At 41.8% G+C, this 22614-nt stretch overlaps 2 protein-coding genes across 2 annotated transcripts in view; one reads left to right on the top strand and one right to left on the bottom strand.

Moving 5' to 3' along the window:
- syn3 (synapsin III) overlaps positions 1 to 22614 on the top strand; it is a 118370-nt gene that overhangs the window by 55187 nt on the left and 40569 nt on the right. Inside the window, exons 5-6 of the mRNA XM_030719848.1 lie at positions 1505 to 1661; positions 2342 to 2431. Of these exons, the coding sequence (XP_030575708.1) occupies positions 1505 to 1661; positions 2342 to 2431 (247 nt within the window). The remainder of the gene's footprint in view (positions 1 to 1504; positions 1662 to 2341; positions 2432 to 22614) is intronic.
- LOC115773257 (metalloproteinase inhibitor 3) lies at positions 2550 to 20877 on the bottom strand. The gene is given in 7 exon segments (XM_030719849.1): positions 2550 to 5171; positions 6893 to 7014; positions 9514 to 9625; positions 11570 to 11652; positions 20527 to 20686; positions 20688 to 20810; positions 20812 to 20877. Coding segments are annotated over 7 exon segments (864 nt in total). The 3' UTR covers positions 2550 to 4973.

Raw genomic sequence — 22614 nt, 5'->3', positions numbered from 1 at the left:
TTTGAGTACAAACACCTGCACACGACCACAAGGTAATAACACACACAATCCAGCTACACAAGCATAAATGCGGACATGAGGTCGGCAACTTCTGTAGGTTGTGTACAGAGGCCGCAAAGACCCTGCAGGTTTAATTAGCGAGCATCTAACCAAGCTAGCTCCTAAACAGAAGCAGCTTCAGGTGGTGAGAACATCAGGATGCAGATGGATTTGAGCTTTGACTCCTTCAAAGAGTTTGTTTTTGTTTAACACCACATGTAGGCGTTATTAATCTGCTGCACTGATGCTGAAGTTTATTGTGGAGTTTATTGTAGAATTTATTGAGTTTGGGAGTTCATGTTTTTCTTTGTTTCTCCCTGTTGATGTTCATGTGTGTCCTTAATATTACACACATTTAGCATGTCTTGTGAACAGCTGGTTGTTGAATATATTTCTTTAAACTGTATCTTTTGTCAAGTTTTCATTACACAATAGTCACTTTTGCGCCTTGAATCTTGCACCTGATCAGGTATGAAAATACTAAAACTAATACTGAAACTAACTGAAACTAACTAAAACTAAGCATGAAACCAAAAATAAAAACTAATAAAAACGAGCAAAACCACTCTGAAAACTAATTAAAACTAACTGAATTAGAGAAAAAAAAGTAAAAACTAACTAAAACTAAACTATAATGTAAAATCCAAAACTATTATAACCCTGCCCTGGTCCCAGAACAGTTAGTAAAGGAAGGATTAGGCTGGGTTAATTGGATAGATGGTCCAAAAAGATTAGGCACTGTAAGGAGCATTTCTCCACCACAGGTCGACGCACTGAATAAATGCGTGCCTGAAGGTAAACACAGGGCCCAGATAGCATGTGTTAATAATGTGCAGAGCACTAATTACAGCTGGTGCTAAAGGGAATGCCATTAGCCATGTAGGTATTGGTCATAAAGAGAAGTCCTGGACAAATTAAACTGCATCTGACAATGATGCTAATAGTTATAAAATGCCATGATAACTTTCCATCCAATCATTTTTGAGGCATTTTACTTTAGGTGAAAAGTTAGGGGATCACAAAAGTCAACACCTCTGGGTGCAAAAGCTTGCAAAGATTTAACAGGATTTTGTCCAGTAGATGCTGATTTAATCAGACCAATTACACCGCTGAGCTTTTCTACTTTTTCTGAACACTCAAAGCATTTTTACACAACCACTTCGACATGCAGACTAGAAGGGCCAGGAATTGGACTACCAAATTCTTCCCTAGACAGCCTTTATTTTTACCATAAAGATCCTAACTGTATGCTTATGTTAATGATCACTAAGTGGTCATTAATGAACCAAGCCAACCAAGATGATGTCTCAAAACCCTCTCAAGGCAAGTACTGAGCTGAGTCGTTTGGAACTGCAACACCTAGTCCTATTAAGTAATCTTAGTCTCCTGGAACCTTGCAGGTGCATAACTTAATCCTTAACATGCCCAGTTTGATGGTTCCTTTTCCATGTCCTTCCTGCTGCAGGTCCTTCAAGCCAGACTTCGTCCTGATTCGCCAGCATGCCTACAGCATGATTCCCGGTGAGGACTTCAGGAATCTTGTCATCGGCCTGCACTTTGGCGGTGTCCCGAGCGTCAACTCTCTCTTCTCCATCTACAACTTCTGCAGCAAACCTTGGGTGGTAAGCGATTTTTAACTGCTCTCATTGCTCTGCTTTAACCCACACAAAGGTGTTGCGAAGTCCCAACCTCGGCAGCTGCCTTCGACTGATTTATTTGTGCTATTAAAAGGAGCTGGAACACCTGTGTATGGAACCTCCACCACATTTTTAGTCACGCTGTACTGAGGGAAGCTACGAAACTGCAGTGAAAAGCATGTTGATGCTTGGCTCTAAAAGAGTTCATAAATTACTGTCCTGTCACCTACAGTGTAGGTTTAAAGCAGCAAATCTGAAGTGCAAGATGTGACACAGTTTACAAAGCAGTCCATAAGGATAGCCAGTGATGCACATGCTAACCAACTGCTGAATGCAATGAAGACAAGTCTACTGGAAAGGAAATTCCAGCACCTTGAGAATAAATAAATCCAAGAATGAATTACCTCTGAGTATAAGCAAACAGATTCTTCATTTTGAAAAAACAGGTGTTCAGACCCACACACCGAAAGGTGGGTTTAACTGTACCGTGTCACATTTTATAAACAGCCAAGTGTCTTACAAAAAAAATAAAAATAAAACAAAAGTTGAGTTGCAGATAGTCCATGTCCTCTGCTTTTAAGTGTGCCAAGAACACGTGAATCTTCTAAAAGTTTCTGCCGTCCTTGAATAATGACGTCTGACTGTCTGTTTATTTTTGCTTGCAGTTTTCTCAGATGATTAAGCTCTACCACTCCCTCGGCCCTGAGAAATTCCCCCTGAATGAACAAACTTTCTATCCCAGCCACACACAGATGGTGAGTGCCTCGCAGATATTATTCTTCATTTAAAACAGCACAGAGAGGAAGGGGAAAAGTCACTCTCACGTACATACAATAAAAAATTTTTAAAAAAGATCATCAAAGACCTCCTGTGGACCATTTTTCATTAAGTCTTTATTATAAAAATATAAAACACAGAAATTAAGTCAAACATTTCTACAACCCCTACAAGGAAATACCCCCCACCCACATAATTCAGAAATCAGGGTTTACACACAGACTGTACACAGCTTCCTTGATTGGAGATTTCTTTTTTTGACTGAAGATTTCTGTGTTAAGCAGATAGTATATTTACATAAACATGAACCACAGAAATAATGACACAGAAATACCACAGCTGGAGGAAGGGCTTCATCGTTATGTATGAAGATGCAGATGTTTTGCTAAATACGTCTCATTTGGCATTTCATTTAGCTTTAAAAAAAATTATGCAGACAAACAATACTGTAAAAGTTCAGTTAAGTTAGGAAAGTTAATTTTGCTTTTCTTGCTCTACAGTAATAAATTGGGTAGTTTTATAATGGTATTGTTTTTGTTGAATATGATTTATCAGTTATCAGCTAACCTTGGTTCAAAAATGCTATTTTTATAATAAATACAGATTTTTGTAGGGATTAAAGTGATTAAATTAAGAGACGTAAATATATTAGTCACCATTTTCTCTAAGACATAAATAACTTCGCTAGAATAAAGTCGCTAGTTAGCTTAGTTTAACACAGCTAGCATAGCCGTGTCCAACATCAGCATATCAAACTAACACATTAGTATTTGAAAGAAATTTACAAAACAAACTAAAACTTCTGCTCTAATATGTTACTGTCATATCAGTTAGTTTACAGTATGCTGCTTGCAGCTAAATTACACCAACATATCGTACGCTAAGCTAAACTAAGCTAAACAACTGCTGAAATTCTTCAAATGATCTGAAAATAATAGGGGTTGTTCGATACTATGCTCTTCATGATTAAAATTAATTTGACACAATTTGATGGAATTATGGGTTCTTCATTGAATTCAATGACATCTGTTGTCCTATGGGGTTAAAAAGACAGTCAAACCATGTGGGGACATTTTGACCCCAGAGGACAAAAGGTGTATGGCAATCAGGAGGACATTATGAGGATTAATTATCCGCTGTAGGCACTGCAACAGCTTGTGTACTTGGTGCTCTTTTAGCATAAATAACGAAGGGGCTCTTCCTCTGTATGAGGCCAATCTGTGTCTGTTAATGAAATGGAATGAAGGGAAGTAAAAATAAGAGAAACCCTAGATGGGAACAGGTGAACAAGAATGAATTTAGTGACAATATATTGTTACTTTCATTTATATATATATATATAACGTCCATTTCAAATAGTTAAATACAAAAGATTGAATATACACTTACAAAATATGTCATTCTCTGAAACCTCTCCTATACTTTTAATTTTATTGGATTAGTGACGAGTACCAGCTGCAGGGGGGACTATAATAAAGCCAAAATTAAAAAAAAAAAAAAAAGTACCATAATATTCAATGTATAGGTGCTGGTGCTTCGTTCTAGATAATTTAATATGCGGAAGTGAGTTCACAATGCTGTTTGGCCTATTTTTCTTCTTTTATGCACATATACCACGTAGTACAATCCAATAAACATAAATAAATGTAATAGAGAGGTTTCAGCTGAGTTGATTTCTGTAGCTTATGTTATATACAGCAACAAATAAAATATCACCATCTCTGCAAGAAATGGGCCGCTCCCTGCGTTGGCACTGCGTTACTTTTAGCATTTCTTACCCAGTGCGCAACAGTCGCGTTACAAACAGGAAGCAGAGATACTACCATCATGAAGACACGTGTTACAGTAAAAACTGAACATAATCGATGTATACTTCACTGTGAAACAATACCAAAAGGTTTTTGAAGCCAAAATAGAGGTGCAACTTTAACATAATATATTGGCACTGGTTTTGAAATGATTATTGGCTATGTTCGGTATTGCTGATAGCAAACACTGTTCAGTAGCAATAATGGGCTAGCTTTACTTATCAAATGTACATTGCATCATTGTGGGTGGTATATTTCATCTGACACCTCATGGCTTTCAGTTTTGAGACTTCTCCTTGTACAAATGACCCTGACATTGCAGGCTGCTAATTAAAGCTAATGATACTTACTGATACTGTACAAAATATTTTTCTGATGCTCTCGCTAGTTCTTCTTATTGGCCCTTTCTGTCTTTGTCACCCTTGTCATCCTGGTGCAAAGGATGGTGTTTGTAGTGTGCGGAAAAAGAGCTACAGGGCAATCTGTACAAAACAAACCAAAAAAACAAAAAAAAAAGGGTATTGTTTTCTATCAGAAGTGCTACAAACAGGCACTGTAATAGATTTGCTCTTTTTTTCTTAATTACCCCTTTAAAAGGGGGACGTCACCCAGGCAGGTGAGCTTTAAGAGTCCTGTAATACTCTAAACGTGATCAGGGATGGGACGGAGTTTGGGAGGCGGCAGTGGGTTTCAGTCGGAGGGCATTTGGGGTTCAGGGGTCGGTGGCGTTGATGGTGGTTTTATCACGGGTGGTCATGCCTCGGTACCAGCTGCAGTAGCCCTCCTTCTGCTGGATGCAGGCGTAGTGCCTGGACTGGTAGCCGGGATAGCCGAAGTGGGACAGCATATCCGTCCATAGGCACTCGTTCTTTGAGGTCACGAAGCAGGGCAGGTAGTGGCAGGGCTTAATCTGCAGAGACAGAAGTAAAAAGATGAAGCCTGACTAGTACTATCTTGCTGCTTGACATGTTACTAGAATATGATAATTAATACATGATGTGCCCATTACAGCAAAAACTTCAGGAACTAGTTGGCATTTGGGAAATAACCATAAAAAAAAAAAAAAAAGCTGCTGTGAAGTTTGACACCATTCTTGTGTCTAAATATTAAACAGCTTGAGTCTCTGTTCCAAGTTAGTATAGAAACATGAATGTGGTATCAATTTTCTTTCTTTAACTCTCAACAAGAAAGCAGATTTTTAAATATGAAAGACATTCCTTGAATGCTCTTAAACAATTTACTGATCATATTTTCTTCTCAAACCCTGAAATACTTGGAAAACCATGATATGATTGAAATACTTGCAGGGGGACATGCACTTAGTGAAACGTGCGCGCTCATCTTTGCCCTGCTGCTTTTCAGCTTTTGCTTTCAGGCATTTACTGCAGCAGATTAATTGATCAGATGTGATTTTGCGGGAGCGGGGGGGGGGGGGGGGGGGCAGCTTCTATATTACTCAGCACAAAACCAGTAAGCCTACTCTGGCATGTGATGCTTTGTGCCATGGAATACTGAAGTCTTCCTGAAGCCGTGAATTTATCTATTTTTCAGTTCGATGTTACCCTTCCGTGCGTCACTACTCCAGGTGCTCACACAAAAAGCAGCTTCACACATGAATATACAGCCTGGAGTGACAGGAAGATGCACGTAACGACCTGGAGCGCTGATAACCGTCACAGTCATCAGCTGCGAAAACAGCCACACTTATCTAGATATGAATGCAGCAGCAAATTCAATTAGTACATTAGAGGGCACATTTTCCATTTTGTTATTTAGGCCAGGAAAGTTTGTCCTCCTGGGCGTAGAGATGTTTGACATAACCTCCCTGTTTGAGTCCTTTTAACGATCTGTGGAGAGCAACTGCTACGACATGCTTCTTGCTCTCCGGCGCAGTAAATCGTCATTTGTGAAGGAATGTAGAGGATGGAGGAGTGCGTTTTTAAAGAGTGTGATGATGTCTATGTCTGCTTGTGCTTAGACTGTCATTACGGAGCCTCAGATGATCGATGGGCCCTCTCTGGATGCCTCTGGGCCGCCGCCACGTACAATCCCAGCACAGTTCGGGCTCGTACTGGGAACAAACAGGTCTCTCTGCTAATCCACTTATACTGATAGGGGCCGAGTGTGTTAGCAGATGTCCAGGACACTGCTGTACAGTAGGACATTTATGAGGCGGGTCGGCAGCTGCGCAGCGGCAAGCTACATGTGTGAGTCATATGAAACTGGAGATTAAGACTTGAGCTGATTCCAGACCTGTTACTTAATAATTCCCAGTGATAGTAGTAAAACTTGTTTTTTATTCTCCATTTCTGTCTCTGCTGAACATCCGTGATGGATAATAGTGGAAATTAGACACTTAAATGAGCTTTTAATTCAGTCTTAATAAAAATAATATCTGTTTGTTGGCTTGCAGTGGAATTAATGTGCCTAAATTGATTTGACCCTAAACATCCTCCTGTAATGGTTAACACGCACAGCATATTGATGAATTACATAAGCGGTCAGCCAGCAGTTTAATGTTTAGTTCTTTGGAAAAATGAGCAGCAGTAAGCTCCTCTTGAGCCTCCCCTTGCATCCTCTTCCCTCATCTATCTTCTCCTTGTTGGGCAGAGGTTGCCGGTTCACACTCACCCTGCAGTTGCAGCCCAGCTGGTAGCGATGGTTGATGCCCTTCTTCTGTGCCAACGAGAGGCGCTCCCACCGCTCGTTCATGTTGCACAGCCCCGTGTAAACCTTGCCATCGTAGACTCGTCCTGTGGAAGCAGAGAATGAGGAGGTTTTTTTTTTGAAGGGCCACTTGAAAACTGTTAGGGTTTCATTCCTACTGTGCCAACATTAAGCCTGATAAATTCCTCCATACAAAACAGCGTCTGACTGCAAACAAGCCTTTTCAAAACGGGCTGCGGAGTGTGTTAATTCATACAAACACTTTGTGTTTCAAGGTTCTCGGATGTGAGGATTCGGCGCTTCTTTGCCACACGTATACATGATAAATTGAATCTTTGGCTTTTGACCAACTGACATTATGGACCTAACACAGAAAAGTGTCCACAGAAATGAGAGTGTCTTCCAAGGCCTATAAGGAACCATAACTATAGTCATTTTACTCTCAATAAAAGCATCTTTTATTAATGTGTGAAGAACCACAGATTAAAAGTCAGGTCCTGATGCACACAAACCACTTCATAATTTCATAATCTTCCCAGTATACCTCGGGATGTAGTCCCATCACTTAACCAGTCCAACTTGTTTATCCATGGTAAGACAATATCATACAGTAAACCCATATTAAACCAACACCTCTATTTCTGGATCTCCAAATGCCAGCAGACATCTATTTTTGGTGTTGGACCATTTGCAGCTTATGGACTCCAGAGACAGGTGCACAACGGCACACTGCATGTGCTCGGGGACATTTCGATGTTGTCAGTGTTGTCACCGCATGGGAATCTGACAGCTCACAAATATGTGCATCTTCGACCCCCAGCGAACCTTCCACTCAGCCCGCATCCTTGCGCTGGGATTACTGGAGTGGCTGGCAGGCTTATTACACGGTGTTGAGTGTGTGACATGCACCTAAAATACTAATCAGGGTGGGTGCACTCGGGACTTGATCAAAAGAGATTCAGGCAGCTCACCTCGCGGGCTCTGGCGTGTTTAAATCGCTCTTAATACAATCCTGATCACATGGAGTACCTTCTATAGACTCCTTGAGAGTAGCGAAAGACACTGATGTCACTTGCACCCGGGCTGGGTAAACATAGCGATCACTGCCTGGCAACGCCAGCTTGTTGGCTTGCACTGTGCGGTGTAGTTAGAGTATTTACAGGTTGGGGCTTAGCGACAGTTATATACACCAAGCACAGCAGGGTCCAAAGTAAACTGCACCTCTGTTGGAAATAGCAACTCATAAAGTGCTTCTGCTGGAAAATGCCAGTCGCTTCCTGCTGGCTGTTAATTACAAGTTGTGTGAGAGGGGGAAAAAGAAAAAACCCTGCAGCTTCTAGACTGAGAAGCTAAAGGAAATGGGTGCACAAGAGTTTTAAGAAGGCCCTTGCTTTGCCACCTTGCACAGTGGCAAACGGCAGGTTCTAATTAGTGGGAACGTTTATGTCACTGGACAAACGAAGAAGTCCTCGGGGAGGAGAAGTGGTGGGGGATAAACTTGAAACGCTGCTGGCTGGACTCTGAAAGGGAACAAGCTTTTGCTGGCAACAGAAAGACAACGAGAACGTTTTCAGCGCCCATTTGGTGGAAACCGATTCTGAGAATTCTATCGTGCCACAAGACCATAAACAAATTAAATTAATAAAAACAAATCTGAATTTATTTAACAGCCTAATGTAGGATCCATTCAGGGTGTTGTGAAAAATTTCATATGTCCTAAAAATGTGCCATGCATTTGACAAAGTTCATGAAAAGAGGACAGCTATCAGGAAACACTGAGTGCAGATGGCCACTTACAGCTTTCTTTGGTGGCACTGCTCGAAATCAGTGAAGCCATTTGTCACAGGAAACCAAAGCCAATCAAATCAAATTAAAAACAAATACAGTTATTGTTCAGAGAATCGATCTGAGACCATCAGGCTGATATTTTGAAAAAGTTAGAACCATTTGCCCAGCTCTCACCCCCCCCCTCTTAAAAGGCCTGTTTGAAGGCCAAGACTTACTTTTTGTTTTGTTTTATGGTTAAAGTTAGAATTAGCTTTCAGTTACACTCAGGGTCGAGGTTTGGCACTGAGCTGTGAAGATTAAACTTGGAGGCTTAGGAATGCACCAGTGTTAAATAATGTCAAACACACACACCTGTGTGTGACTGAGCTCCTCCCCCTACACACTGAGTGGAGCAGCCACTCCAGACGACTAACAGAAAACAAACAAAAACAAAAAAAAAAAACCCACAAGAACTGCTCGTCTGAATTACATCAAACTCAGCACTGCATTAACTCGGCCCTCCAGTAATACACCTGCCAGGTTTGAAGCTGATTGGATGAAAGGTTGTTGAGCTCGATGAGGAGCAGAGAGTCACTGAGCAAAGGTGCATGCATCTTACAATTCAACAATTTTTTCCTTTATAATTATGCTGTTATTATCACAGTCGCCAGCTTTCTGTAAAAGCTGCAAAAACCAGCTTTGTGGTCTCTTACACTTGATTTTTTTTAAAGCTACCATTTTAAACACAGTGAAAAATCAGTGGATTGGAGTAACACTTAAGGCTACAGAACACACAAAAACACAGTCAGACAGCTCACCTGTTATCAGGTACTGGTACTTGTTGATGTCAAACTTCACACCGCACAAACTCTCGGAGGCATCTGTGTAAATGTGCTGCACATGCTGGACTTTTTCAAATCCTTTGTACATCTGCAAGACATGAGAATCCAAAATGGAATTACAAGTGTAATGCTGCTTCAGCATGGCGCTCCATCTCCACATATAAATGGTGAGGAATGGAAAGAGCACGCTGGCTTTATCAGATGACATTTCTTAAGGAGCGCCTCAGGGGAGAAGGAGTATTTGGCTCTGCCCTTAACTTAATCACATAACACAGCTACCTTGTGTAACATGCTTTCACTTTGATGGCGTTTTGGCAAGGTCACTGCTAAAACGCCAATCCTTCCATTCAGCTCAGTCATGTGGAGCATGAAGTCACCATTTGCTCTGAGAACTTTCTGGATTTTTTTTTTCCAGTGTAATTTATTTGTCTGGGAACAACAGGAAATCCCTGTTTAGATGCAGCGTTCCCAGAAAAGCAGAACAAACTGTTACTTAAGCCAGAAACTGTGGCACTTTGGGAAAGCAAAAGACACGAGGCTCATTGGATTTGTTGAATTGTTGGAGGGAATTGTATTAGTTATAAAGGCAAACCACTGTTTTCAGTACAAACCAGCAGACTAAAATACAAACAAATAAACCAAGAGGCGCAAAGGTCACGTCTAATTCCCGAGGATAATCCTTAGAGTGACGATTGCAATGCTTCACCATCAAGAGGCCACTTGGTGTTTTTGTCACAAACTGGGATTTTACTGATGCATTGCATGACTCTGCTGAAATATTTACACTCAGAGCGAGGAGTTTGGTTGAGCTGTAATGCCCGTAAGCCTGCTAATCCTCCAGCCTGGCTCCTGTCTGAGCAGCAGGCCGATGTCAGCATCTGTCAGAAATATGCAGTGTTATGTAAGAATATAGAGGAAGTAAAGAACAGGCTTTGAGGCTAAAGTATCCTGAAATGCTTTTCAGCTATTACACGGCAACTGAGGGGGTGGAGAGACAGCATTGTAACTAAAGTGTCCCTGCAATCTACAGTTTGTAATCACTTATACTTGCCAGTATTAAAGTGGGACAGCAAAGAATGGCCTACAGTTAAACAGATATGTAAATTTTCATAATATTTACATTATATTCAACTACGCAGCTGTTAAATAGGTGACAATACTAGAAGAAAAAAAAAAAAAAAATCTTTACCAATAATGAGTATGTTTCTTTCCTGTATTGTGACAAAAGAAAACTAGGAAGGAAAGCCTCATATTGGCCTCTTGATGAGCATATATGGAGTCCTCCATGTGCCTATATTGAAATGTTTACATTTTAAATTCACAAATATGATAATTTTTTTAAATCGAAGAAGTTGCTTGGCATGAATTTGAAATGGTGTCGTCACAGTTTATTCAGCCGAGGGCTCCAGCACAGTTTACCCTCAGCACCGTCTGCAGTGCATGCAGCAGAGTCGTTTGTAACTAGTTTGTGAAATACATTGTTAGAAAGTCAGTTTAAAAAAAATAAATAAATAAATTAAAAAAAAAAAAAAATAAATAATATATATATATATATATATATATATATATATATATATATATATATATATATATATATATATATATATATATATATATATATATATATATATATATGCAAACTAAAAACTGGGTTAGGACATCTAGCGTGTCTCTGTTTAAAACAAAACATACCTATAACATCTTTGAACTACTAATGTTATCTGTATAACATGCTCATTTGGTGTTGGTACTACTTCCCTAAATTTATGCCAAGCTAAGCCAGAAACATAAGGGAAAAAGCTGTGTCCTCAAGGGGGGGGATTCCAAAATGGCAAAGATAGTAGCATGGTGCATGTCCCACCCCTGTCCCTGAAAAACCTTCTTCATAACAGCCAATCACTAGCCAATCATGTTGTTGCACAGGCAAAAGAATTAGCTACCGCGTGACAAAACCTGCCTCAAAGGACTTTGGTTAGTCTAGCTTCATATTTAATTAACGGCACTTAGTTAATCAGGTGACCGACGCTCTCACCTTCATCTGTTTGACAGTGTAGCGCATGGTTCCAAATGGTCCGTCTCTCAGGAGCTTCTTGCCCACCACTTTAGCTCGAATCACTGTGGAGAAAAGAGACAGTTGCAGTCCTTTTAGCACACAACTCTCCAATCAAGTTACAAACTGCCTCTTGCAGTAGGACACATGAGCAAAGCCCTAAAAAAAAATACCATTTCAGGACCAAGGTGGCACCAGTTAATCTGCTTATCCAATTTTCTGCATTGTTGCTGTTTGCTAAGAGAGCCAATAGAGAGGAAAAATTCACAAAAAAAAACAAAACATGACTGATATAAAAATTAGAGGGAAACAGGCCTTAAGCATGCTGATGTGTTGCTCAGGTTAGATTTTTCTTGGATGACTACACATACAGTATCTACTGTAGGATATGATTACATACTACTTTTATACTTTTATAAACCTTTGATGATCTGAATACTAAATCTCCACAGTCTAAAGAAAAAAAACACCCCCACCATAACAGAGTTATGAGCATCAGACTTTTAAACAGTCTTTGGGATTAGGGCTTGAAAAAGATCTTATCAGAGTGCAGGACCCTCATGTAAATGCTGGCAAGGTGAAAATGCTTACGAGCAAGTTTGATTTGTTTGCTTTCACTTGTGTTGGAGTGAGGGGGCTTATTGTGAAAGGCCAGGAACTGGGAGTGTACTAAAATGAGTAATCATTTGTGCTGCTGCTTCGTGCCTACCCCGAGCTGCGGGCCCTGCATGAGCTTTCAGTCCTCCTCTGAAGTTCACCTGCTGCCCAAAGCCCAGCAGCCACAGACACAACTAACACTGGCTGTGTTTGTTATCTTCTCCCTGTGGAATTTCCTTCCCCAGATTCTTTGGGGGCTCACATTCCCCAGAAAGGAAAAAAAGAAAAAAAAAAAAAAAAAAGTAGTGTGTGCAGGGCTTTCATTCTTTTCAAATGCAGAAAGAAATGAGGCATGTGGCATCTTCTGTTAGGTTTGTGTTTGTCTAGCTGTCCTGCTTTAAGGCAAAAGGAAATTGGGCATAAAAATACAAGTCAAATAGGAAGCCGTTACAGCATGGCCACCCAAAAGTGGTGACCACAGATTTATTTTGGTCATACAGTCCCCCATTTGAACCTAGACATTATTTATGTAACACACCAAATCCTATTTTGAGCCAGTGTGAACTGAGAAACACAGCCATCCAGGAGCCTATCACGAGAAATATAGCAGGCTCCGCTTTCTCCTTTCATATTCAAAGAGATTTACGTTACTTTGCATTCATTTCAGCTGTTTTAATGTTGCTTCTCAGCTTCAAAATGCACCACAGCCAAACTGCAAAAGGTCTCAATCTACATACAAAGCGGCAAAACTCACATGGTGGCATTTTGGTAACTTTCACTGTCAGCAATGAACGTGGGTCATTTCAGCCCTCACAGGATTAACAGAGACCCCCCGCCTCACCTCCGCTTTCTAAACCTTCACAATAACTTGGTGCAGAACAGTCGATCCATTAATCTGTCAGCTCTCTCCATATGAACCCAAGAGCGCCATTACGTGATCAGCCTCTGCTAAATGTACCCAAATGCTGTGTGACAGACGTCTGCAGCTGCAATTACAGCACTACAGGAGCACAATTACACAGGAATGTGCAGATATAACAGGATACTTTTGCCTCAGTTCACTACACTGCTGCCATTATTTTCCAGTGCCACCCAAAAACTTCTGTGCTGCCTTCTCTGCCCCGACCTCAAACCCAACCCTCGGGAGAAGCAAATATTTGTGTTTGAAGAGTCACAGGTCAGCTGATTCAGCTGAAGTACATCCAGATAGGACCCCCTCCTTCTCTGGACAACAGCCACTAATTGGCCTGTGATAGTAAGTGTGAAGGGCCTCGGCTGCTCCAATAACAGAAGATTGGGGTCACTTCCCTGCACTGACCTCTGCATTCAGCACCTCAAAAAGTCTTAATTACAACCATTTATTTACACACACACACACACACACACACACACACACACACACACACCCTTCTCACTTCACCCTGGTTCAACTGGAAACTATGGGCACACCGAGTGGGTAGAAATCTTGTTTCTTAAGTCTGTTCTACCTTCTAAACTCCACGTATTACTTAGCACCTGCACATGTACATGCCCGCACACCCGGCTGTGTAATGACAATCACTGATTTCTACTTTAATATGCAAGTTCAATTAGGACAGCGCTATGGTTGAAGTGTATAATTAGTTATTGATCATTAGATATGTTTAAAGAAATACAGTGACACAGAAATGTGTAATCACACATCTAAATGATCTACTTTGCACTGTGGGTGACAGCTGAACACGTGTGCTTACTGTGTACTTGTAACCTTAGAGTCTCATACTGGATGTAGCTGTTGAGACAATGCATTAATTTCCCAGAGTACAGCATGTCCGCTATAAATGAAAAGCAATTTAAACTGTGTACCCAAGTGAAAAATAAAGACAAAACCAGATATTAAAATGTTTAGGTTTTGCATGTTTTGTGATTTAGAGGTCGCATACTAGGATTTACTCATGCAACTTAAAATGTTAATGTAACTGTAGCCGCTGTTGTGACTAAATCATAGGAAGTCATATATTTTAAAAGAATTTTGTATATAAATCTATGGGAAAACAACCCTTGGCTTAACTGAATTATTATCTCAACAAAAGACTTCCTTAAATAGTTTATGGGCTTAATCACTAGTTTCAAGTCTTATTCAATAAGACATGAAGTTAATGACCATTATTTATAAAATTATTAGAATAAATTGTCAATTGCAAGTTATCTGATCTACTAGAAAGGCTCAGCTCAAGGCTTCATAACAGGGCTTCACTAAAAATGAATGATCATTGCAGCAGCTACGTCCATCGCCTCTATTGTTTGAGTGGAAGCTAAGTAACCTAGCTAACAGTGCTAATGACTGTCACGTTTTTTTTTTTTCCAGCGCATACTAAGTCTTTGTTTATAACATTGTATGACATGTATACTAGTTAGTTTACAAAAAGCTATTTTAATGTCAGATTTGTATTATCTGACTAAAGGCTCACTTTGTATTAATTTGCTAAACATGTGTAATAACATGTAATTAGATTTAGTCCACATGCCCTTCCTCCAATAGGAGTATGCTAGCTTGTGATCCACCTAGGGCCGGGTTTGTGCCTCCTCCTGGTCTCAAACAAGGGACATTTTGCATATAAGGGAAATGTGTTAACTACTACACCATAGCCATTTCAGCTAACATCTAGTTAGCAAAATATAAACTTGGTTCTGTGTCCAGACCCAGGCATTGGCCCTGCCAGTAGAGCTGTCACTGCGGCTGACACCAGCCCTTAATGAGCAAGGAGGAGTAAAGACTTCCCCCTGTGGTTGCAGCTGCAGAAGAAGGAATCCAACTCCTTGTGGTACAAAAGCAGTAGGCTAGGTCAAGACAGAAAGAAAGGTGACCTGAAAAAGTTCACCAGCCTATTGTCATAACCCCCCCCACCCTCTTCCGCCACCATCGCCCCTCACAACACTTTCCAGTGCGGCTGGCTGTGACGCACAGAGATTCATCTTCTGCTGAGGATCTGACACACATTTTCAAGAGTGGGAGTCTTTTCGTGATAAGAGGTAACCAGGGTGTGATACAAAAAAAGAAAAAAAAGAAAGAAAGGAAACAAAGAAGTGGAAGCATTTATTTCACTCTCCTGCCTGATCTCTCGCCTAAAGCAGGCGATTACACAAGCATGGAAGCAAATGCTAAATCTTAAGGCGAGCATGTAATCTAGTTAAACATTTAGTTCAGCCTACGTACAATGTGGCAAACTGCAAGCATGACAGGAATAAGGTTACTCATTTGCGTGCGCGTCTGTGCATGTGTGAGGGAGAGAAGGAAAGCGAGGCACGGGGCGGGTGACGCCGATTTTAGTATGCGGAAAGTTGTCCAAGCTCGAGGAGGCGAGTAGGAGGAAGAGGAATTCTCAGGACGACACACAACCACGCTCAAAAATAAACACTGAAACCGAATCCCTGTTGCAGAGCTTTGTGTCAGGTGGAAAACACTGGAGCAGAAAGCATGCAGCGCTCACTTACAGGCTAAATGGAAGCGTATGAAGCACAGAGGTTTTTTTTTTTTCCACTCTCGTACCTTGACGGTCTATTTCTGCTGAAGGGTTTTAACCAAACAGCCTTTACATTTCACTGCCTCTGATTCAACTGCTTACTCATTAAAGGAGCAATAATTGAGAGATGAACCGAATCTATGTGCAAAACCATTAAAAGCTCTGCCTTAAGAGATAAATCTTTCAGTCTTGTCATTATAAAGCTTTCAGATTTTAGCGGATTTCTCTTCACTAGAGGCTCCTGTAGGATCGAGCGATGGGAACCTTGAACCAACTGCTCGTTTAAATGTTGATGTCAGGCTAGGAGACCTCAAAAATGTTACTTGTCCAAAGTAAAATTGGTGCCTTTTTTGTACACTTTGGCCAAAGTATCTAAAATACAGCACACTGCTCCACAATGAAACCCTGTCTCCAAATTAGGGAGTAGGCTGAGAGAGCTCTGGGATAGGCAGTCACAACCTAACACTGGGTGTTATCTGTGCATCCCTGCTGCCTCTGCACCTGCTTTGCATTTACCTCTTCTTGCCACTCACCAGCTTTTGCTCACTTAGTTCACTGGCTGCCTTTCACGTTTTCACCTGGTAGACAAATGTCTGTAACTGCTGCTTAAATGTTAGTAACACTGACGGTTGCAGGCCACCATAGATAAACAGTGACTATAACTATTGTTGGGAGGCCACTAACCTTCAGAGTAGTTATTTTTGCCCTGTAAAAATGCTGAAGCTGAGTAAATGATTGTCCACCATTGTCCATCACCCCTGTGCTGGCCTCTTGTTTTGGAACAGTGAACCTCTGGATGGCTGTGTGGTCATCAGGGGACGAAGATCCCAAGCTTGTCCAGAATCCAGACTCTTGTTGAATTTTAACTCACTTGAGGAAAACTATGAAAATCTGATCCAGGCTTACATAATGCAGGGGGATAGTGGCTGCTAAAGGGAGTAGCTATTTAACTGAATGCTACATAACTCATTAACAGGAGGAGGAGGAGGAGGGCATATTGGTACCAGGAGAATGCTGTCACAAAGCCCAATGCCATGCATGGCTCTAAACCCCCTATGCTTCACTTGTTTTACTAAGCTCCTCTATGGATAGCGACACACCCACAGCGGAGCAGGATCCGTTCTCTCAATGGCCTGATCCCCAATCCCAAACCGAGCATAAACACATATCACGCTAATCCTCAGCTTCTAACCCAGTTTACAGTGCAAGCATGTAAAGGTTTGCTCCCGTCACCCCGAGCACTTTGGGAACGAGCGGCATTACGGAGCAATATTGAATTTCAGGGTCAAAGCTTACTCCCAGACCTCTAAGCTTGCACTGGGAGAACTTTGGAAAAACAAGTGCTGCACATTTCCCCTTGTGAATGGGTAGCTTTAACCCAGCTGCCTAATAGCGGCCAACTAGGTCTCTGCAGAAGACAGCAGCCAGGTCACTGCCCAGTGCTCAGGTATGTAGCAGGGAAAACCAACCAGCTACTACTCAAATAGTAGGCAGTACATTTCTGGGCCTTTCTATCATTCCACCAAGGAACACCAACATCAAACTGTAGCATCTTCTTTTATATGTTACAGTTTCAAATTTGTCGAGTAAAAAGAGTCTGCAATAACCTAATTTCCAACCCTTTAACCTAATTGTGATTCATCCAGTGGAGTGCCTGCGGGTGATTATGGGTCAGGGCCAAGAAAACAAGAGGAAAATGCTTTGAACTCCACTGCTGGTCTTAAATTTGGAAGATGCAGGCTTGTTGCCTTTGATGTTGAGAATTACAGGCTTTCTCCCCTGTCGAATTAGCATTTCAAATCTATACCTTGTTGTTTTCCACATCTCTGAGTCCAGTGAAGAAAGCAGGAGTGCAGGTTTTAGTTTAAGGTAACAGGAGAAAGACATTCGTATACTCTAAACAATACACCTGTGACCTGATTACAGTTAAATTGTCCATGCTGGGAGACTACATTTGACCCAGGATATTATGAGAGTGTGTGACCTTTTCACGCATCTGAGTAGTGTTTCTGAAGTGTTCCTTGTAGAGGACTGAGGTTCACGAGCAACCGCAGGCATTCACAGCACACCTAAAGCTAAGCCAGGACCTTGGAAATAGGATTTGTGGGGCTCACAACTGATCGCTGCCCCCATTGAAGTCAGTCCCAGATTCTACACTGCAAGTCTCGAGGGGTGCCAACACCATAAGCTATCCAAAGATCTGAAGGACTGTGAAAGGCATCGCATGACTGTTTGTCAAACGGGGTCACTTGGCTGAAGACACGCCCACAGGCTTGGTGATTAGTGGCTACCAAATAGCATGTGATGCAGAGTGGCCATTTTGGGTGTGTAATGTCACAGCTTCTGCAGCCTATTTTATGCGCCTCTTCTTATAAACAGCGGGATCCTCAAAAGTATGACAGGCTAAACCTGCACCACCACCTCCTCCTCCTCTCTAAGATGCTACAGAGGATTCACCAAACCATCATTGTGAGTTGCTGCCCACGTCAGAGCTAAATGAAGTGACTTACACCCACAGAGACACGCTGGTTGTGTCCTCCAAATTTGAGCAAAGAAGCCTCCTTTTCACAGTCAGGCCTGGCAGAGCCTGAGGAAAAGCAAAGTCTTGTAGAGTGATTTTGATATTCTGAGGATGGAAAAAGGAAACTGCAAATGAAATGGCATTTTAAAGTTACACCGTGTCCTTAGCTTGATGTTTTTCTTGCTGCTGAGGGGCAATAAAATCATATGAATCAAATTGGAGGAATATGAGAGCCTCTGTATTCTGCAAGTTTTATTATTATTTATTGGTGCTCATCCATATGGTAAAACAAGAGTAATAGGAAATTTCACTTTCACACCAAGTGAAAACCAACTTTTGTGTCTGTATGACTACCATACTTTATATGGGCATAGCTAAAGCTTCAAGCTGAGTTGCCATCTTGCTATATTTTAAAACTGGATATGGTGGGTCTGACTGAGAACAAGTCGAGGGGACTTGTCAGTCACCAGGTAGGCTCACTCTAAGCCATATCCTCCTGTTTGACTCTAACGGGGACTGTGATTTTAATTCATTAATTAAAAAAAAAAAAAGAGAGAGAGATACATCATGTTGCATCCAATCAGGTTTAAAACTAGCAGCTTCAACCACAAACTCATCAGGAAAGTATCACACACACAACCCAACAACTTCTACACAGTTGGATATTTTTGCCCCCTGCTGGCTATTGGAGAGAATGCACATTCTAGGCACTTATACGTTACCTCTGCATTCAGGCTCAGAAGCTCTGTCCATCTTTTATGTACAGTCTGCTTACAAGCTAGTTAGCTTAGCTTAGCATAAAGACTGGGAAATTTAGGCAGCTTAATTAATAATCTCTGGTTTCAGTCATACAAAAGCTTTGCCCTAGCTTAGCTGCATATTTAACACACAAACATCTAAACTTAGTAAAGGAATAAGGAATACTTTAAGGAAATATACTTTAGTATGAAACAGTACCTGTAAGAATAATGAGTAACATTTATGCATGAAATTATGATTCAGTGTGTGCATTTAACATAAAGAAGTCAAATAATATAGTTGGTTTCAGCCTCTGCTGGCAACTAGTAGGAAGTACAAAATCATTAACAGTGACATCAGAGTGTTTTTGTGAGTTAGCTGACACTAGGTACTAGGGCAAACACGTGGGCTTACACACATGGTTGCAGTGTGTGTGTGTGTGCGCGTGTGTGCGCTTGGTTTGAACTGAGGTTACTGCTTGATTTGGGGTTAGGGTTTTAGAGTGCCTCATGACTGTTTTCACATTTTCAAGTCAAATGATATTAAAACAACACATCAGCTCCGCTCAGTGTTCCCCGTCTGCAGAAACTGCCTTCCTGTCCCATCTGAAACACTTCAAGCCCTCTCTCCCTACAGGGGAGAGCACATAATCCTCAGGTCTTTACTGGTGTTATCCAAAAACAGAGGTCAGGCTGGACTGGCGTTCCAGGCTAAGCCAGATCCTAAGTTCATATTATTCTGGGCAGTTAAAGAAAGCATAGCCAGGCAGTAAAACAAGCTCTGTTCACCACGACCGCTGTTTTATGAACCGGTCGGATTGGGCTGCTGAACACAGAAATGCCAGAGTGTGCGAATAAATAAACAGGATTTGAAACATGTAAACTAGCTGTGGTTCTCGTTTTCAACTGGTTCCAGTTCACACCAGTCAAAGCACACACACACACACGCACACATACACACACATGCACACACAGAGCCCAGCTTTGGGGAAAGTACAGTATCTATGTACCACAAGCTGAATATCTGAAGTGAACTCAAACCAAACCCAGTTTTCTGCCACCTCCACACACACACACACACACACACAGTATGTATAGGAATACCTGCTGTGTGTGCGCGTGTGTGTGTGGGGGGGGGGGGGGGGTACACTTTCTCTGATTTAAACAGGTGGAACATGAGGTGAAATGAATCAGGTGGTTATTAAACGAAGATCCTCACGGCTTCTCATTAGTTTGGGACATTTTAGCTCTCTCGGAGGATCCCTTTAATAAGCATCCTCCACTGACCAAAAACTAAAGTTTTTTTCTCTCACAGTATTTCCAGTTAACTGAGAGAGAGAGAGAGAGAGAGAGTGAGAGAGAGAGAGAGAGAGAGAGAGAGAGAGATCTCCGCTGCAGTGCATGCTTCCGAACACGTTTGAAAACAAGCTTCCCCCCCTCCGCTGGACAGAGCCAGTTCTTTTCACGCTCCTGTGACAGGCACAGCTTTTATCTTAACAGCTGATCTCGGTACAGTGGTTAAAAGTAATATACTCTCATTTTTATGAGTAGAAGAAAAAAATAATAGTCGGGGTTACCCACCTATGTCGGAGTTGCAGAAGGCGTCTTGCGGGTGCGTCAGAGCGCACGAGCAGCCCTCAGTCAGCTGGTTAACCTGCAGGGTGCTGAAGATAAACAGCAGGCTCATCAGGCTCCGGTGCACTGACTGCATTTCTCCAAACTTTCTCACTCCTCTCTGGCGCTGCAATAAACCGTCCGACTGGATCCGCTGCGATCACCGCGCACCGGCTGCTGCTTTAGTACTGGTTAGTAGTTGTAGCGGGCTCTGCGTATAACGTCCACGGCTGCTGCTGTGTTGCCTGCTGTCACTGTTGCTTCTCTCCGCGACTTGAGCGCGTCTCCCTGATCCCGCAGAGGAGCACAGGCGCGCATATAAGCGCACGACGCCAGGTTCACGCCCCTCCCTCTCTGAGCTCGCGACCAGCGCGGCCAATCAGATGGCATCAGGAATAGCAGGATGACATACTGGAACATTACCCCGCTTCATCTTATTTTCCCAGACCGACCAAATAATAATAATAAAAAAAAAGCACAGAAAAATCAAACACAGTGTAAGATATCAGCTAATAAAAAATATGCATGCAGTTGCTTGGTGTTGGTTTGCAGATGGGAAAACGGAGGAGAGAAGTGAATAAAAATGGGTTTGAAAGTGTTTTCAGAAATGTGACATCGTCTTCATTACAAATGTATGATTTAGTTATGTAATACAAATTACTTAAACTTTTATGACGTCACAATGAGTTGAGAAATTTGCCAAAATCTTGCTTCCTCCTCCAAGTTAGGGTGTAGATAGATAGCCACTATGAACTTGCTTAACATATAAAAAAAGCAATAAAAAAAAAACAGTTCAAAAGTGGAGATGGGGAACTACTGAATTTAAATTGCTTATTAAATCGCGGTCACTGCATTAATTCCAGAAAGACTTCTTTCCCCCTTCTGACTACAAGCAGAATGAAACCAAACACTGTCTTCTTTATTCTTTGTTTCTTTTTGCTCATTTCTCACCAAGGAGCCTCACTTAGTCATCCTGCCCACCCTCTAACGCCCCCTTTAATTACTAATGCTGAGTAATATTGAATACAGTCTGCAGCGGCAATCAGAGGCAACCAGATGACTCTTCATCTCTACACAGTGAAAGCAACAGATGTGAGGGCAACGAGAGCCACTTCTTTTTTACCTCTCCCTCTGTCTTTGAAGTTGATCATCATATCACTGTGTCTGAAGACTGTGAGGACCTGTGGCTGACTGCATTTTGTTTTGCAAAGGCTTCGCTCAAGCTACCTGTTAGGCACAATCAGTCTAATTAGCCAGTTAAAGCCTCTTTCCTCTCCCTCCTGACTCTGCTCACGGATGCGAGTGGAGCTGCCTTTTCACTGCCGAGGCTTATCTGCTGAGAGACAGAGAGAGCTATGTTAAGTGTTCACGCCGCTCACGGTTACATAAGCACGCCAGGAATAATCACGTCGGGGAACTCTGACCCCAGATGGGCCTTCATTAACAGTTATCACACTTTAAAGAGGCTGCACGGGCAGACCGAGGCTTTATTTTGTAATTAGCAGGGCACTGATAAGCATGTGAGATCTCAGTTTTAACCATTTGAACATGAACGTTAAAGGTGACTGTGTGCCTTATACATCTGATGTTACTATGCTCATTTCATACTCCATAATTCTCAGTCTTTACTAGAGCAGCTTTGCATGAGTCACAGCTCAAAATAATTGTGTGCTTATCATATACCTTTGGGCCTTTGTGCAGCCTCGCTTTAGCACCTTCCCCTTCTAGGCCACCCTCTGCTTACGCCAGCTTTCTTCTGATTGGCTGCCCCTGGCAAATGGAAGGTTTGAGCGCCAGGTGGGGGGCAGGCCTTGTCATTGTCACACTGAGGATATCCCCTCTTTTTGACATCATACAGATCAAAAAGTAACTGCTTTAAGAAAATTCAGTAATTTAAAGGATACTTTTGTTAATGCTTCACACACACAGAAGCATTAGGCGGCTGTGGCTCAGGAGGTGGAGCAGGACATCTACTAACCAGAAGGTTGAATATTAGACAGAAGGCACTTAGATGAAGAAAAAGGGCTTGTGTGAACGAGTGTGACATGTTGTATA

This window comes from Archocentrus centrarchus, chromosome 23, assembly GCF_007364275.1.
Source record: "Archocentrus centrarchus isolate MPI-CPG fArcCen1 chromosome 23, fArcCen1, whole genome shotgun sequence".
NCBI lineage: Eukaryota > Metazoa > Chordata > Actinopteri > Cichliformes > Cichlidae > Archocentrus > Archocentrus centrarchus.
This window is presented reverse-complemented; position numbering and strand designations above follow the sequence as displayed.